This window comes from Engystomops pustulosus, chromosome 5 (assembly GCF_040894005.1).
Source record: "Engystomops pustulosus chromosome 5, aEngPut4.maternal, whole genome shotgun sequence".
Taxonomy (NCBI): domain Eukaryota; kingdom Metazoa; phylum Chordata; class Amphibia; order Anura; family Leptodactylidae; genus Engystomops; species Engystomops pustulosus.
In genome coordinates this window covers 170990424-171008573 of record NC_092415.1, presented here as the reverse complement: position 1 = coordinate 171008573, position 18150 = coordinate 170990424, and the positions used below count along the sequence as shown (strand labels likewise).

The window sequence follows — 18150 nt, the reverse complement described above, 5'->3', positions numbered from 1 at the left end:
TGATGCTGCTCTCCTCCTCCCCCAGACCAGGCTATGGCTGATGCCGCTCACCTCCTCCCCCAGACCAGGCTATGGCTGATGCCGCTCACCTCCTCCCCCAGACCAGGCTATGACTGATGCTGCTCTCCTCCTCCCCCAGACCAGGCTATGGCTGATGCCGCTCACCTCCTCCCCCAGACCAGGCTATGGCTGATGCCGCTCACCTCCTCCCCCAGACCAGGCTATGGCTCATGCCGCTCACCTCCTCCCCTAGACCAGGCTATGGCTGATGCCGCTCACCTCCTTCCCCCCCCCCCCCGCAGACCAGGCTATGGCTGATGCCGCTCACCTCCTCCCCCAGACCAGGCTATGGCTGATGCCGCTCACCTCCTCCCCTAGACCAGGCTATGGCTGATGCCGCTCACCTCCTCCCCTAGACCAGGCTATGGCTGATGCCGCTCACCTCCTCCCCTAGACCAGGCTATGGCTGATGCCGCTCTCCTCCCCGACCAGGCTATGGCTGATGCCGCTCACCTCCTCCCCTAGACCAGGCTATGGCTGATGCCGCTCACCTCCTCCCCTAGACCAGGCTATGGCTGATGCCGCCCTCCTCCCCTAGACCAGGCTATGGCTGATGCCGCTCTCCTCCCCTAGACCAGGCTATGGCTGATGCCGCTCTCCTCCCCTAGACCAGGCTATGGCTGATGCCGCTCACCTCCTCCCCTAGACCAGGCTATGGCTGATGCCGCTCACCTCCTCCCCTAGACCAGGCTATGGCTGATGCCGCTCTCCTCCCCTAGACCAGGCTATGGCTGATGCCGCTCTCCTCCCCTAGACCAGGCTATGGCTGATGCCGCTCTCCTCCCCTCCCAGGCTATGGCTGATGCCGTTCAGCTCCTCCCCTAGACCAGGCTATGGCTGATGCCGCTCTCCTCCCCTCCCAGGCTATGGCTGATGCCGCTCTCCTCCCCTCCCAGACCAGGCTATTTCTGTCAGATTCACACCGTCACTGGGCTTTCCGGTACACTTCAAAAGCGTAATGAAACTGAAAATGTAAATTGAACACAGGTGTGAACTTCACCTTACTTAATTAACAAATACAGAAGAAATTTATTTTTCTGTCTTTTATATCCCAGACAGCAGTAAACTTGTTAGATAAAAGATATCAGATTTATTTTATGAATCCTTTATCTTACGATCACCTTCTCGCAGCATTTTCTGGTATATGGATCTATTAATTCAAGAATACCTACCTGCCCCGGCGTCAATTGATTCATTCAAAGGTTATATGTTTATCTGCCATTTATTCTCCAATTTTGTGATATTCTCTCTAAGATTTAGTGACTGAGCACAGTGCTTCATCATTCCTCTATGGGATGGCACATTCCTTGTGTTGTACTGCCCTCTAGTGGCCAATATCTAGATATATACATTTTTAGATGCTAAATCCCTTAATGATGAGGCATGTAAAGGTTGTAGTGACCAGGCATATTTGCAAATTTGGAGGGGGGAGGGGGCACATGGGGTTTCTTAAAAATGTAAGGATTTTCTAAGATTGTTAATTATATTTCAGGTTAAAGTTATGTAAAGTCGAGGAAAGTCTATAGTCCTTTTTTATAGTCCATTTGCTAGGATCCTTTGGTCCTTATATTTTAGCTAAAATAACTGGTGAGTGCTAATATTCTGAGGGTGTGCCATCAGTTTGAAAGTCTAGGTCGAATCCCTTAAAGGGAAACTGTCTACAGTGACCATACAGAGTTGAGTAGCAGTCCTGGAGAGCTGTCTAACCATTCCTTTGTGTGTGCCGTCTGTAATGTCAGCACTGTAAAAAAAAAAAAAAAAAAAAAAAAAAAAAAATATGTATTTATATTCCAGGATTGAAGCAGGACTTTGAGCACACTGCTGTGTGTGTTCTCTTCAATGTACTGCAGCACTGCCTCTCTTCACTGAGTTACTGCTGTAGTATTTAAACAGAAGCTGCTACAAGGGGGAGATTTAACACATGAGTGCACCAAAGTGCTTGAAGTCCAGCTACAATTCAGCTGCTACTAACAATACACACTAAGGTGTGGTTGCACAGCTCTTCAAGAACAATGTGTAACTCTTTCTGAAACTTTAGATGGACAAAATGTCTTACTTTTATTTCCTTTAGATTGCTGAAAGTATAAAGCATTTAGTCTTTTGTTCATAGTATACAACCTCATCATCAAAGTAATAAATTTAACTGCTGGAATGCGAAGAGAAAGCAACCAAAACATAGCATTTTCTGGTGTTCTCCTCAATACCGAAATATCTTGGATACTTAAAGTGTTAAAGGACAGTTACCACCAGGATCAAGGATAGTAAACCAAGCACACGTACATGCTGGTGTGTGCCCCCTCTGCAAGGATCCACTCTTCTTTTAGATTCCCTTGTTTTTACAAACAAAAATGAGCCTGAGTGGCTTTGGGCCCTATAGCTGTTACTTGAGCCCGGAGCCCCTCGGGTCCATTTGCATAATTTTTTATCTTTTTTTTTTTTGTAAAAACAAGGGCATAAGAAGCTAAAAGAGGAGTGGATCCTTCCAGAGGGGGCGCACACCAGCATGTTAGTGTGCTTGGTTTACAATCCCTGATCTTGGTGGTAGATGTCCTATATATACAGTAATCCTCTAGCATACAATGAGCATTGTTGTTACATGATATGATCTACGTAGTCTCATTACTGTCAATGACTGTGTTGCAGGTGCACGTGCATCTTTATAGTGATGTTTATGTTGGAGACCTATAGGGGATTACACTTTGTGTGGTTGGGTGTGTGCTGTAAATTCTTCTATTTTTAATGTTTTAGTTTATGGGATTTTTAGTCTTTGTTGTAATGACCATTGATTAACCCTCTGCGATCTAAAACTTTTTTCCCCTTTTCCCATAGAGTCCTTTAATGGATCACCTACGGGCAGCATTAATTTGGTATGTAATTCTTACGTTATTTTTTTTTCCCAGTAATCTATTTTAGCATAACCCTGTTCTGATGCCAGGTCCAGGATTTATGTTTGCTCACCCGTTAGGGGTGCTGTCACACTGCGTTCTTGGTCCATTTTTAAACGGACTGAAATCGCATGCGTTTGGCTGGTTTAAATCCGTATCACAGCTGCCTACACTTCTAGAATTTAATATAAACTGATTAAAACCAGCCAAACGCATGGTAAACATACAAAAACACTCCAAGAACGCAATGCGTGACAGCGCCTTTAGACTAGAGACCAACACAATTCATTGTGTATGAATGGTAAAACACAAGACACATTAAAATGCTCAAAAATAAATGTATAACAATTTGTCACACTTGGAAGTAATTGATTATCTAGCCCTTATTTACACTAAAGTGAAAATCTATAGTTTGTTTTGGTGAAAATTATACCCCCCTCACCCCAAAAAAAATTGTGGTATAGCTTTAAAACTATGTACCCATTATTATTGAATCTATTATGGGGTAAAAACAGTTTTTGCTTGAAACCTGTGATAGTCCTCATAAATCTGCTTAAATGAGTGTTTCTAACCTTTTAAGACACAGATAACTGATGTACACTAAAGCTAAGTTCACACTTGCGGTTGGCAGGTGTTTCACATTCCGTTATTTAATAGCATTAAAAATTGGCACCGCAGTCTATGGCCCTGATACATCATTGTGTCTGCCACGGTTTTTGTCTAACTTTGCACTAAATAGAACGTCTTTGTGGCCTGCACGTGTATTTATGAAGTGTTGGCGCCAAGTCTCGGCTGCACTTTGTCCGTCACTTCTGAAATCTGTGCACCTAAAGGGGTGACTCTACACAATTTTGCTGGGTGTATGATGGAAAGTGCAGCTCAAAGAAATGGGTGCAACTGTGTCCACACTTTCCATAGCAGTGCAGATTGCGCCAGATAATATCTGTAATAAATCTGTCTCCTCCAACTAAGGAATTGGACCCCAGATAGTACCTTATACTGCTGCCTCAATGTCTATAATGAGGCCCATGTACGTTGCAGCTTTGGTCCAAAAACTACTTTAAAATCCCCATGTCTTGTTTCGTTTGACCAGTCAAGGAGGTGGGGGGCACTCGGATGTAGTAAAGCTCCCTGGATCTTCACGGCCACATCCCTTATGTGATGCGGTGCCCATCGTGGATGTGCAGGCTAGCGCCGAACAATTAGGCGCACCACATGGGAATTTCAACTTGAGTGTAGTGTGGATGGGGTGTGAAGTCCGGGCCAGAGCGGTTTTGAGGAGGCTTGAGAGCTCTCCCGTCTTCTTAACTGGATAACCCAAACAAAACATGGGGATTAAGTGTTTTTTTTTTTTAGACCACAACTACAACGTACATGAACCACATTAGAAACTTGGAGACACCTGTACAGTCCTCTATAAGGTCCTGTCTGGGGTTCTTTTAGTTGTCAGGGCTGACAGGTTCCCTTTAATATTTAGTTGCCCAATGGGGTTTAATCTGTAGAGGTATTTTTCTTTATTTCCCATGTCTGGATCTTGCATAATGAAATGGTAACAATTGCTTTAAGTCTTTTTATTAGTTTTTTTGTCTCTTTCTTTGAAATGCCGGTAAAGATTATTATTTTTCATTACCTTTATTCTTGCCTTAATGGTCTCTGATCTTCATTATTGCTTTACATGAATGAATCTGTTTTTTTTTTTTTACATTGTTTGTGTAAAACTGAGTAGAAAGCTGAAAATCCATCACTTGTGGCCTCCGGAGCCCCCGTGTACGAGGCGCTGTATTTTTAGTAGACCGATGTGTTGACCATAAGAAATTATATCCGTCACTCATGATGTCGTTAGCTGACCTCTCCGGTGAAGGAAAGTGTCCGCTTGCCCCTGTGAATGGCATTCTTGTGTTATTGATGATGAAAGGAGCGTTTCACTGAGTGAGAAGGAAGCATTGGTGTTGGTATGAGGTCCGGGAAACAATAGTGCGTATATGTAGGAATCTGTGATTCCTCTGGCTGTGTAATGTTTAGTGCTATTCTGGGACGCCCGTGCTTTTGCAGGTGTTTGAACACTAGCAGATTAGTTGTTTCTGGCCCGGCTCCATGTCTGGAGTAAATGCCTACTCAAATAATACAGCTCCCCTGTGTCACTCCGTTACAATAAACAGAACAGGCAATGAATTGGGGGGAAAGGTCATTCTGAAGGTCACGGAGTCCCACAATTTTCAGCACTGTAAAAGGGAAGAGGTGGCATAAAGTATTAGTTCTGTTATGGAAAAAAAAAAAAAATTTTTTTTTTTTTTTTTGAGTAATTCTATGATTCATAGATTGTATGTATGATAAAATGTCATTTTTCTCTAATTGTCATAATTTGTTGTTTTTTTAGTCTCTGGATGACTTGTCAAACGTCACCACTGAAGAGCTGGTACAAATTCACGCATTTATTTCCGACACTGGTGAGAGATTGTATTATTTTTCATATATTTTTTTTTTTTTGGTTTCTTTTTCACCTCCAGCATTCCTGTATTTAGTCTGTCTATTATTTGTCTCTTATGCGCACACATCTGTCATCCTTTCACATTTCTTTTCACCAAGCTCTGGTTTTAGAAGACTACTTTTAGCTATAAATTTGACTTGACTAGTAAGATTTACTTCTTCATAACCGCAAACAGAAATATAAGAATAGATATACATCACCAATATTACATGGGACATGACTCCGCCAATCCAACAGATGCAATTTTCCATATACATATGTAACATGGTAATTAAATTTGCATTATTTTTAATCCAAAGCTCAAATACCAACATTAAAATCAAAAATACATCGATAAGAGATATGTGGTCATTTTCAGAGCCTTCACGTTTTCTTAAGTTTAACAAATACTTATTCATGTATAGCCTGAGTATAGTGGTGTAGCAGATCTCCAAAATTTCCATTTATTATTTCTCTTTACCTTAATCTACAGGAGGTTATTTAATTCTCCACCCACCTAGTCTTGATCAAATATTTTATTTTTGATACTGTAGTATTGCAGTATATGGACAGAGAGATCAGATCCCATAGGGTTAAACTACCCTAAGGGGTTAACATATACAGTATAATTTTTTTTTCTTAATGTAAATGTTTAAATCACCCCCTACCCTAGAACTCATATTATAAATAAAACATGAACATGTTGGTTTTTGCTGTGTCCCAAAAATCCCAATCTATCGAATATAAAAATGGTTATAGCTGGCGGTGAACCCTGAAACGGTATATATTGCCCATATCTCCATTTATTCACCATTTTTTTTAATTTATTTTTATTTTATTTATTTTTTATAAAGCAGTCAAAAGGAAAGAGTCCATAAAATGGTAGGTCTTTATCAAGAGTGCAGTTGTATTCCTAAATTTACTCTAAATCACATAAAATATGCAGTCACAATTTATAATTTGAGACTCTGGCCATCATTTTTTAAAAACTGCTCCGGAATAAGCTACCAGAAGTCGCTGTAGGAGTCTGTTCAGCAATCGCTAGAAAATCACTGTGCAAGCGATTTTGTTAAACTTTGTAATATACTTTATCATGTAAAGTAGCTTTTCGGTGTTGTTTTCTGCTCTTTCTCCTATAGTGAGCAGTTTGATAGACTTCTTAGGTCCATCTGCTTCAGACAGATAAGGAGGCTAATTATTAATTCTTTCCATATATAAAGCATTTTCCCCTTGATGATTCAGCTCTCTGCAGATATTAGATTATCCAGGGACTGTCTGTAACAAGTTAACTCATTAGACATTTTATCAGGCTCCTTTATCTCTCAGCTATCAGTGGATACAGGACAGAAAGATGATTTGCACAAACTGATTAAGGAAGAAAAAGGGAGGAAAAGGAGGAGACAAGGGCAGAGTTCTCTAAGAAATTATATTACACAGCTTTTTATTATCAATGCGCTATTCACCTGCAATTTTGGCGATTGTTTAGTTATCCTTTAAGGGTAAGATGCCCACAGTTTATTCATTGTCTACATTACCCTTATATTCTCAAGGGGTTTGTAATTGAAACCTGGTTTTTGGGTCATACTATGTGAGAATCTTAGGGAGGGACTACATTTGATAGATAATGTGCTAAACCTATAAATCCATACTATACGAGTGTATATACATGATATATAATATATATATTATGTTATTTATGGCAAATACAAGATTTCCATTGCTGTTTTTTACATCACTAGTCAACATTTGGGTCTGAGACCAGGGCAGAAGACACTTTGGGCACATATTTTTACACCATCTCATGACAGCCCCCCTCTGAATACATATACAGGTTCTGCTGGTCAGTATCTTAAGTGCACTTAGTCTCAGTACATTATCATTACTTGACAGTGCTAAATGTTTTCCTGGCCCATAAATCTTTTAATAGGCGAGTCAAATACCATAAGAAAGATGACACCGGCAGCTTGATATGAAGTATGTGTTCACTGTCTGAGCGGATGAAAAGCCAACACATTCTTGAAACGCTTGAAACTTTTCTTACTTTATCTAACACTTCAAAAAAAAAAAAAAAGTTCTCAATGCCAGTTTCATCTCCTAAAGCGGATAATCTGCTATATATTTATATGAAATGGTTTAGTAACGTCCAACAATTTATTTTACAATGAAATATGACACAGCATTCACATAGGCTTTATGAATATTTCTGTACTTGATTTTTGAAACCACCCCAGTTAAGGATTGGCCACTAATACATAACTTTACTAGGGTCGGTATAAGACTCTAAAGCTGGTGGGGGGCCATGGGGAGTTGGACTCGGGACTTCCTGTGACGTCATCTATCTTGCTGGCTTCCTGCAGCTGAAGGCCACTGTGCAGTTATTGTCTACACGCCCCTCTGTGATCACCATTCTCATGTCATTGGTTGGAGGGGCGTGTCAAGCGTCTCGGGCCCTGTTGTTGGTTGGTCGTGTTACCCATAGTTCCTGGTGGTTACGCAGAAGACTTATCTAGATAAGTATAATACGGGTGACCATATTAGGGACTTGTACTTACACTGGTAAAGTTTTGTATTAGTGGCTATCCCCTTTAAGTGGACCTCTGTCCTATGTATTTAACCACTTACTGCTCACATTGCTGACTAACTAGATCTAACTAGCAACAAACCATCATGAACAGGCCCGATACAAGGAATTAATCCCAGTATACACCTAATATAAAGATCGTGATTGACTATCCGGTCACCATCCTCCGGCATTTTTAGCTTCAGTAAATGAATTTCTTTTCAGGACAAGAACAGCATCAAATTCTTATCAATAGAGGCCAATAAGCTTAGATATTTGACACTGCCAGACCCTTTTAATATATAATATTACCTTTAGATTTTCTCCTTATTGGGGTGACCCACATCATGTCCACGTTCCCTCTGTATACTACGGGTAGACTTCATGTATTGTAAAGCATAGGAGCGCAGGATTGTCTGATTTTGTTTTCTGTTCATTCCACCTGCCATTTCACGCTCTTTCTTCTATCCCTTTTTGTATGTGCATTTGTCCCTGTATATTGTAACCTACCAGTTCATGTTGACTGTGACCCATATGCTGTGGCAGGAGTTTGTAATGAACATGGGAAAACCTATGCACTGTATGCCATCACTGTCCAGCGACGAGGCCTGGATGGCATTGAAGAAATATGGAAAACATATCGACGTTACAGTGACTTCCATGATTTCCACATGCGGATCACTGAGCAGGTATGGACCAGGCTCTTATATGGTGGATATAGGAAGACCCTGCACATCCTTGTCAAAACAGGACTGTACCCCAGTTAGTCAGTTATGAAATATACAAGCCATATGGATATACATATCAGGCATGTAAATGGATATGAAAGAGTAACTAAGCTTTTGAAGCAAATGAATAGAGCAGGTGATAATGGTATGTGTTTTTTTTTTTTTGCTCTTTTTCTTGTAGTGAGCAGTGTATCTGAAAGCCTTCTGAGGTCTGTCCACTTTAGACAGATAAGGAGGCTAATGATTAACTCTTTCCATACCTATAACATATGTACTCTAATGATTCAGCTTCTCTGAAAATAGTTATTACACACTTTATGAGGCTGTTTTATCTCTCAGCTGTCAGAACAGAAAGCTGATTTAAACAAACTGCTTAAGGAAGAAAGGCAGAGGGACACAGGAACATGTTTCTTATATTACAAAGTATTACTATTACTTATTAATATTACTGTTCTCATCTGCACTGTTCATTTGTACATTTTTGTATAAAGTTTAGTTACGCTTTAAGATCCCCTTGAAATCATGTTCTTTTGCTGGTTATAAAAAACAATTACTTAATGCTTAACAAGGGAGCAAGGGTATTCGATAGTATTCAAGTGTGTATGTACATGTATCCCAACAAGCATGCAGTCCAGAATGGAAACATGGCTTATAGGAAATAAAAATCCATGATGATAAACCAGAGACACTTAGTCATGGATCAGGCACCGTGACTGTGATAATCTTCTTATATGTTATCCTTGGCCTGCTTCCTTTTAAAACCAACTTTAAAATTATGCTAATTTGCATGAAGGGCTCTGTGGAGCCCCTCCAAGCTCTGGCTTCACAAGCTGTTACACTGTCCATCTACCCCCTGCTCCCTCAGCACTTTGCCCAGTCTCTCTCTCTGCTTGGTTTGATCTTGCACAGTGGGAGGGGTAGGTGCTCCTGCATTGTCCTCTGGTTGTTACCATTGGGGATCGTTGTGGATTTGCTGTAGATTTCACCCTGCTACATTGAAAGACGTTTAGGACCTTCTACAGAAGTCTTCATCAATATTAGATGTATTAATAAATTCTCCACATGCCTTGGCCGATATTGTGCTGAGGATTTTCCCTGGATGCATTCCTGTTCCAACCATTCCCTTTCCCATCTACCATAAAACAGAGGTGGTGGTAAACCTTTGGTGGAGTTACTAGAGTGCAGCATGAATATCCTAGATCTGTAGTGATCGCTGATCAGTTGTTTTTTTTTTTGTTTTGTTTTATTATTCTTTTTCACTGTCTTGTGTGTTAGGCAGGAAAGTATCCCGCAGCTCGGCAGTGAAGTTCAATCCTATTTATTTTGTAACCAGATCATTTCGGCACTAAAGCTGAGAAGCGCAACTGAATGGCTGGGGAACAGTGGCTCAAATCATTTTGTTGTATTGGTCACAGGGCTTAGAAAGTTAAAAACTGAGCTTGGGAATCGAGTGTCTAGGCTTTGGCCAACAGATTATGGGTCTGTGGGGTCTGAGCTGTGACAGCTGTAGGCATTGCTTTGTGCCACCAGAAATATGCCTTTTATTGGCTCCCATATATTGTTATACAAACTTGTAAACCGAGATAAGGAGTTGCCGTGATGGACTGACTCTCCACCACCGGATCATGTATTTTGTAGTGTGTTAATAGCTTAACTCACATTAACCACTATGGGAAATGACTTGTCCCTGTCTCAAATACCACGTGGAAGAGGCATTTTATTCTCTATTCCATGCACTAAGCTGGTCGGTTTAATTTCGGTGCTGGAAAAGTGGCAAATCTTAAGAAACGTGTTCTGAACCTAAAGTGACCTCTCCAGATCCGTAGTTAAAGTAGATGAGGCAATGTGAATGCAGATCCTACTTCCAGCTGTCCATAAACCCCTGATCTCTCGGCTTAGTTACTTTTCCCACCCACTGAATCCAGTACTCGTTTAACAATGTATAAAATCAGCCTAACACTTTATCTCCATTACCTTGTAACCCAGCACGTGGAATATTTTACCTGTTGTCATTGGTTTCAAGGCTATGAATAGTACAGTGGCGTTACGTTATTATCACATCTGCGACCGGGCTTGGTCAGGAACCTGTGCCATAGATTTTATGAAACATCTCAGAGGAAATAGCGGAGCAAGAAACAACCGGGGGCAGCAAATGGTTGTAGAGGGTCATGATTAATGCAAATTTGATTATTTTTTTTTTAACCGTCTGTTCAGAGACACATCGCAAGCACTGGAGTGGGGCTCTGCCCGATCACACATGCATCATTATGTACATGCAAAACACTGGGTGTTTATTGCCAATCGCATGTGTTTCAATTGAAAACACACATGCGATCAGGCTGAGCCCCGCCCCTGGGCGCTTACATTGTGTTTCTATGTGACAGTAAGCTTAAAGGAAATCTACCATTTGTTTTCAAGCATTATGAACCAAACATACCTTGAGAATGCTGTAGTTACACTGAGGCAGAAACATATCTTGTTTAGTCCCTGAGCTGAGAAAAAAACTATAATTAAATTATGATAATAAGGCTCTGTCGCTTCTGTGGCTGGGGCTCAGCGCTTCTCCTCTCGCTTTGCTCAATAGAATGATGTTATCACTGTGTTTTGCCTGACAGGCAGAAGTAATCAATCGCTGCACACACAATCCCCCCCTCCCTAGCTGCTGTGTATGAGTCATCCAGTTCAGGTTGATTAGTCCTGTCTGGACAGTTCAGGAATCTCCATGTAATGTGGCAGGTTGAATGCAATCCAGCTTTCCCAAGGTCCTGTATGTTATAAATCCTTTTTGGGAAAACCATTAAACCCCGGGATTAAACAATACAAGTTTCTGCATCAGTGTAGCTACAGCTACAGGTATGTCTGTTTCATAATTCATCAAATCAAACCAGTACTTTGCATCTTTCATTAGGTTCCCCTTAACTTTTTCTGACGCAGGGGGTATTTTCTTCTTGGCCCCATTGTTAACCAGCAGTCATTGTCATTTGTTTTTATACCCAATATGCTAATTATATCCTAATAATCTGCTGTCAGGTAGGAGGTGCTAGTCTGCCTGGTCCCACCCCTTATAGCTCATCTGACTAAAATATTTGGTGCTGAAACTAATATATGTGATTGCTTCGAAATGGCAGGGGGCTAGAGAAAAAAAAATAATTCATCTATCTGTTGCATTCAGTACTACAGGAGTGTATGAAATTGCAGAACACAGCGCTCGGCTATCTCTGTCATGCTTATAACAATGAATGGGAATGTCAAACATCACCAAGAGCTATGCTACGCAACTCCTGGCACTCCCATTGTATTGGATGGGACAGGAAGCATGCGCAACCTGCCGCCCCCTCAGTTAGTGAGAACCGGATCCCCACCAGATTGTTTTATGAACATGAATTCCTAAAATATAACTCCCTTCCATCCTTGAATTGTATATAAACTAAGAGAATCCGTGATCCAGAACAAAAAAAAGAACAAAAACAAAAAATAGTTTCCTTTTTTATATCTTTATATTAAAATTAAAAGTTTAGCAATGGAAGGCAACATCGCTTACGCATTTCAGGGCCAATTTGTTGGACTGAAACTCATAAGAATGTTCTGTATTGCTGAACTTTTGATGTATATTAATATGAAGAAATAATTAGAAATAAAAATACTGGACGCTGAGTTCTCATTGCCCATTTCTCAGTAGTGAATGACTACGTAGTCAAGACTTCCATGTATCTGGTTATTGGTGGCGAACTACACAATTAGTTTTATACATTCAGTAAGATGAGTACAACAGTAATGCATCACCTAAAGGAGTCAATGTCAGGTCTTGTCAACTGCCCCAGTCCACCTACCTTTATATTTGTCAATGTTTCCCTGGTGCCCATTTATCTGTCATTAAAGGGGTTAAAACTTGGCTGCTTTCTTCCCAAAACAATGCTGAGCATGCTTTGTGCTGGTATTGCAGCTCAGAAATAAATGAAATGAAGACGCATTACCATGCACTATCCAAGGGCCGGAGTGGAAGAAAGCAGAAATGTTTTTTTTTAACCACTTTATCAGCCGCTTTATGCTCATTAGACGGTCAGTCAGCAAGACCACATTCACAGAACGTTATTTCGGTGTGTTTTTTAAATTCCTTGTGTTTTTGTAGTTGTATAGCTGCTGTAGTAAGGTCCTTTCTCTTTTTTGGGTTGACATCTTTCAGTTTGAAAACCTCGGTGGGCTCCTAAAGCTGCCAGGCAAAAAGACTTTCAACAACATGGATAAAGAATTTTTAGAGAAGAGAAAAAACGATTTGAATGCGTACCTACAGGTAAGATGTTTGTGTTGATTTAGCATGTTGTACCTTTAATTTATCTTAATAATTTATGGTCACCTTCTGTGGGCCGATATTATCAGTGATTGGTATCTAGTATATTTGCAGTATCTGTCCATTTATAAGATTTTTTTTTTTTTTTTCTTGCTTTCCTTGTAGTTGTTACTAAGTTCTGAGTTGCTGAAGGCCTGTCCTGCGCTTGCTCCTTATGTATTTGACTTTCTTGAGAACAAAGCCTACAATAAAGGGAAAGGGGACTTTGCACGAAAGGTATGCACTATATAAAAAAAAAACAACTTGTGAGCTGTATTATTAATGCAGCGGTCCATCAGAACATGCATAGGGAAAAGGCTAGAGAGAAATTTTAAAGAGAATTTATCAACGGATCTGATTTTTCAAAGCTGTAGACATTGTTGGGTATTGGCCCTGGAGATCTGTGTAACCATACCTGTGTGTATGTTAGTAACAGCAGGACTCTGAAAACTGCATTTACATTGCAGGATTGTAGGTGAACCTGAAGCACTCCAGTCCACTGGTGTTTAAGATCTTAGAGCACAGCCCAGCCCCTCCCTCTGGTCTGAGTCACTGCTGTATCAGGCTTCAGTTTGTATATGACAGTAGTAACTCAGAGTGAGGGGCTGTGCAGCAACAGAGTGAAGAGATCTCGCACACCAGGACACTAGAGTGCTCCAAGTCCAGCAGTGATTGTGGAGACAACTGCTTATTATTGCAGCTTGGCCCAATTCACTTGAATGGGACTGAGGTGCACACAAACCACAGGACAAATGACAAGTCAACACGGGCCTGTGTTGCTCTACCACTGCTCATCCAAGCGACCCAATCTCTTAACCCAACAGAATAGTGGAGGCGCTGGATACGTTCCCTCATGTATCTAAATTGATCTCCCATCCTAAGAATCAATGATTCATTTTTAAAATTAAGACAACTCCTTTAACTATAATAAAGTTAAGCCACTTATAGATGTTGACTCGGATGTTCTTCCTAGATGGACACGTTTGTAAATCCGCTGCGCAATTCAATGAGGAATGTCTCCAATGCTGTGAAATCCCTACCTGACAGCTTAGCCGAGGGAATGAATAAGATGTCTGACAACATGGGCAAAATGTCAGAAAAAATTGGACAAGATATAAAGCAATCATTTTTTAAGGTCTGTACTCTCATTAATGACATTTTTATATAAATTTGTGCAAGAAAATCAGAAATTCCTGTTCAATAAATGACACCCTATGTTAGTTCATGACATATCCTTACACGTTACTGGATTTTATTACTGCTGTGAATCAGATTTGAGCCTTACATTTTACTTTCTATGGTGTGGCACTTAACCCATCATGGCTCATGATCTGTCCCTCTGTTTCTGTGTTCCTGCACAAGATGGGTAAAAAGACTGTCACTACCAAGATGGAGAGAGATTAAAAATTAATAAAAATCATCAAAATTACCAAATATATATTTATTGGTCTAAGAATGGGGTCAATACCACCAAGAGTAGACAGAGAAAAGTCAAAATTATTTAAGCATTTAGAGAACCTGTCATCAGGGAACCCTCCTACAAACCACACACAGTACTTGTTAGATGTCTTCCTACATGTTCCACTGATGCCTCTACCCATGGGATTGGAGCCAGCATTCTTCTAAAAATAAGACTTTTATTGATTCCTCTGTTCCAGTCATTGAGGCAGGGAGCTGCAGTATACAGTCAAGCTACCCCGCCTTTCTCACTGTGGCTGACACTGTTGATTTCTTCTCACTGCTCTCAGCCCCCACCTTTCTGAGGGAGTGATTTTTGATATTCCAGAGCCTGTACACAGATCCACTGTCCCTTGATCACCTGCTCCCCCACCGTCAGGAATTTCTTCAGCCATTAGCAGTGTCAGCGTCAGTAAGGAGGGGGAGGAGGTTAGCTTGACTGTACACTCCAGCTCCCTGCTTCCAATACTGGAACAGAGAAAATAATAACGCTGGCCCTAATCCCATGGATATAGGCATCAGTGGAACATGTGTAATACATCTGAAAGGTACTGTGTGTGGTTTGTAGAGAAGGGGGGTTCCTGGTGTGATAGGTTCGCTTTTAAGTTCTGATATTTCATTCATAATTGAGCTCTGTAAGGGGATAATCCTATAAAGTTAAATTCATTGGGGGCTGTAAGGAGTTATTGTTAGAAATTTTAACTCCTCCTCCTTATACATCTCGTAGTTTGTCTCCTCTCTGTATAAAAATATTTGTTGATGCACAACGATAAGTGCAAGACAAAGGTAAAAAACAGGAGAAAGAAGCATTTCTCTTTATTAAAAAATATGAAAGTTTCATTTTATTACGCACTCATCACTTCTGAAATATAAAGAAATTCTTTACAAGAATTTTGCTGCCGTCTTGTATCCTACTAAGCTACTAGCGCCTACTGTAGAGTATAAAGTACCTTTTCTAGAATTCCCTCTTTTATGTAAAATCTCGCCTGTTTACCTATAAAAAAGAATATTCTGCTCCACAGTTATGTGAAACATAAGAGTCTTATTTTGCCTGAGGGGAGTCAAGTTTATAGGCTGTGTCACTTATGACGCCCCTATCTTCAGCTCTAGTTTGTAGAATCAAGCTCATGCATAAAAGATATTAGTTTTTTATATTGGATAGCGTTTTGTCTACTTTGAGCCATTTTTGAAATTTATTTAATTATGTTTTTATATCGCTAAGGCTCCAATCCTCGTACCAAAGCCTGATTCAGATCCAGAACATTGCCGAGTGTCAGCTCAACTAGATGACAATGTGAGTATACATGTGTTGTCTAACTGTTGGGTTTGTTTCATATACAGTTCTATTCAGGTACTGGGAGTGCAGATTTATTTTAGGTCTCTGCTCTCTTTAATAATTCATTCTGGATGAAATTTGTGGATTTCTGGAAAATCTCATAGGATCCAGGACAGGTGCAAGTGAAAAAAAACCTAACTTACTTACCCCACTCAGACTCCTGGTTCCCTCCACTTTTTTGGTCATCTTTCCACACTCTTGCTTGGGGCTGGAAGTGTTGTGGTCATACGACCTGCTGCAGCCAATAAGAGGCCTTCCTTATCAGGCTGTTGATATCATCTGAGTTGCAGACAACAGAACTGTAGCTGGTAGCAGAAATCTGATTAAGTACCCCCTCCCCTTTTACACCTCTCCTCGTCCTCATCTGTATTTTCAAATGCCTGAAGAAGCCCTTTAAAGCTTTGGATAAAGATTTCAATATATTTGGGCATATGGTATGTCGGACACACAGGGGGAAATTTGAGTGGTGTTTCAAACGCCAGTCTTAAAATTTCCCCTTCGGAGCTACGGCGCCCGTACAGGCACAAGCTCTGCTAGTTCTCGCCTTATACCAGGTCTGATCTGTTTTTTTTTCTATGTTCTGCACCGGTGGCCGGGCGTTCATGCCCAGGCTTGACTTGCCCGCTCTGACACGCCCAACGTGGTGTGTGGGTCAGAGAAGCCAGGAAGCCGGTTGGGTAGGGAGAGATTTATGTGCCTTCTCTGCCAGGAAACTAGAGGAGAAGGTATTATTAGAGCTCAGCGGACCCAAATTTCCTTTTTGGGTTCGGAGTTCGAGTGCCACTACACAACCCAGGCATATTGCTGCCAATATGGCATATTAACCCCCTTAGAAACTATCCATGGCTTTGATTGGCCAGGAGTGTCCCCTTTGCCAATCACAGCCATGACTGGTAGCTGGGGGCTCTAATTTGTTGGATTGGCTGTTTGACTGCCAATCCGGCAATATACCTGTGTCGTGCAGGGTGCACCCAGACAGGAAATTCGGGTTTGCTCATCTCTGGGCATCAAGAATCTCCCTCAATGTTTTTGGAATTCTGCAATGGATAATTTTATCTAGAGGCGAGCTTTGTGTCTTTCTCAGTTACATGGGAAATAAATTGCTACCTATTAAGATTTGGCTCCACTTTATTTTGAGTCCTGTTCCTCATCTCTTATAGGGGTTGTCTGCCTAACCTTCTCTAACGCAGATTTTTTTTTTTTTTGTTTTAATTATTTCGTTGTTTTTGTTGTGAAGTGATAGATCAATGCACGTCTCACGCTGCATTCTATTATATGAAGATCTTCAGATGGTAACATCCTTCAATGTGGCTCAATATCCTTCAGTATTCAGACTTTTTCACACCTTTGTGCTCACACAAGTCTCCGCTGCTGTTAATGTATTTTTCTCAGAATAATTTAAAAAAAAAAAAAAAAACCTGCCTTCAAGGTTCTCCAATTTAGGATAGGAAATCTTTTTTTTTTTCTTTGACTTGAACTTCCAGCAGAAAGATTATTGGTAATTCTATGGGTATTGGTCATCGTCATAAATCTGCACCTGTCCTCTACAGTGAATTTTTATATGTCACATGAAAGCATTCCAGGGTGTCTTCATGAACGTCCATGTGTTACCATCACATTGATAAATGCCTGTGTATTAAAGTACTTGGGATCGTTCGTCATGGCTGTAAAATGATCAGGTGCTTCACTTGTTACTAGCAGATTTCTCATCTTCTTCCTGTCTTACATGTGCAGCGTTGGTACATGTTATGTAACAAAAATTGCAACTTGACCTTAGTAAAATATTGGTAAGTGATGAGTCACAAGCCCATTGTTCTAGCACATAAGTGAATAGGCGATGAGCTGCTATTGCTAAAATACCATTACCCGTGTTTCTCGGAAAATAAGACTGGCTCTAATTTTTTATTTTTTTTGCATTCCCAGAAATCCACATTCCTTTAACAAAATAAAGTCATCATAATTTATTCATGTCATCATCTTCTGGGACATCATTGTACCTCTTCCATTGTGAATTTATGGCCTTTAGAATGATTGGCCCCAATTTCTCATGAATAGAAATGGCAATTCCCTTACACGAGCCCCAACCTTCCATGTAGCTTCTTATAGCCCATTGCATGTCAGCTTCTTCTTCCCTGTTGCTCCCTACTCCTCCTTCTCCATGCTGTCTTCGGATGACAGACTTTCTCCATGCTTTCTTGCAAATAGCTATAACCTCTGTATTATGCCATCAAGTAATGCAGTTCTGCTGTCAATTCAAAGTGGCTAATCTCCCCTTACATTTTGCCCGAGGTTTGTCAGGAGTGCAATATGTGAAAATAACACTAAGCAC

At 40.7% G+C, this 18150-nt stretch overlaps 1 protein-coding gene across 2 annotated transcripts in view; it reads left to right on the top strand.

The window, feature by feature from the left end:
* The window catches only part of SNX13 (sorting nexin 13), a 95894-nt gene that overhangs the window by 72911 nt on the left and 4833 nt on the right, over positions 1–18150 (top strand). Inside the window, exons 16-22 of one of the 2 annotated variants that reach the window (XM_072153800.1) lie at positions 2890–2927; positions 5323–5392; positions 8486–8661; positions 12884–12991; positions 13154–13264; positions 14001–14162; positions 15708–15779. In XM_072153800.1, coding sequence (XP_072009901.1) covers positions 2890–2927; positions 5323–5392; positions 8486–8661; positions 12884–12991; positions 13154–13264; positions 14001–14162; positions 15708–15779 — 737 coding nt within the window. The remainder of the gene's footprint in view (positions 1–2889; positions 2928–5322; positions 5393–8485; positions 8662–12883; positions 12992–13153; positions 13265–14000; positions 14163–15707; positions 15780–18150) is intronic. The other variant, XM_072153801.1, reaches the window with a different exon arrangement.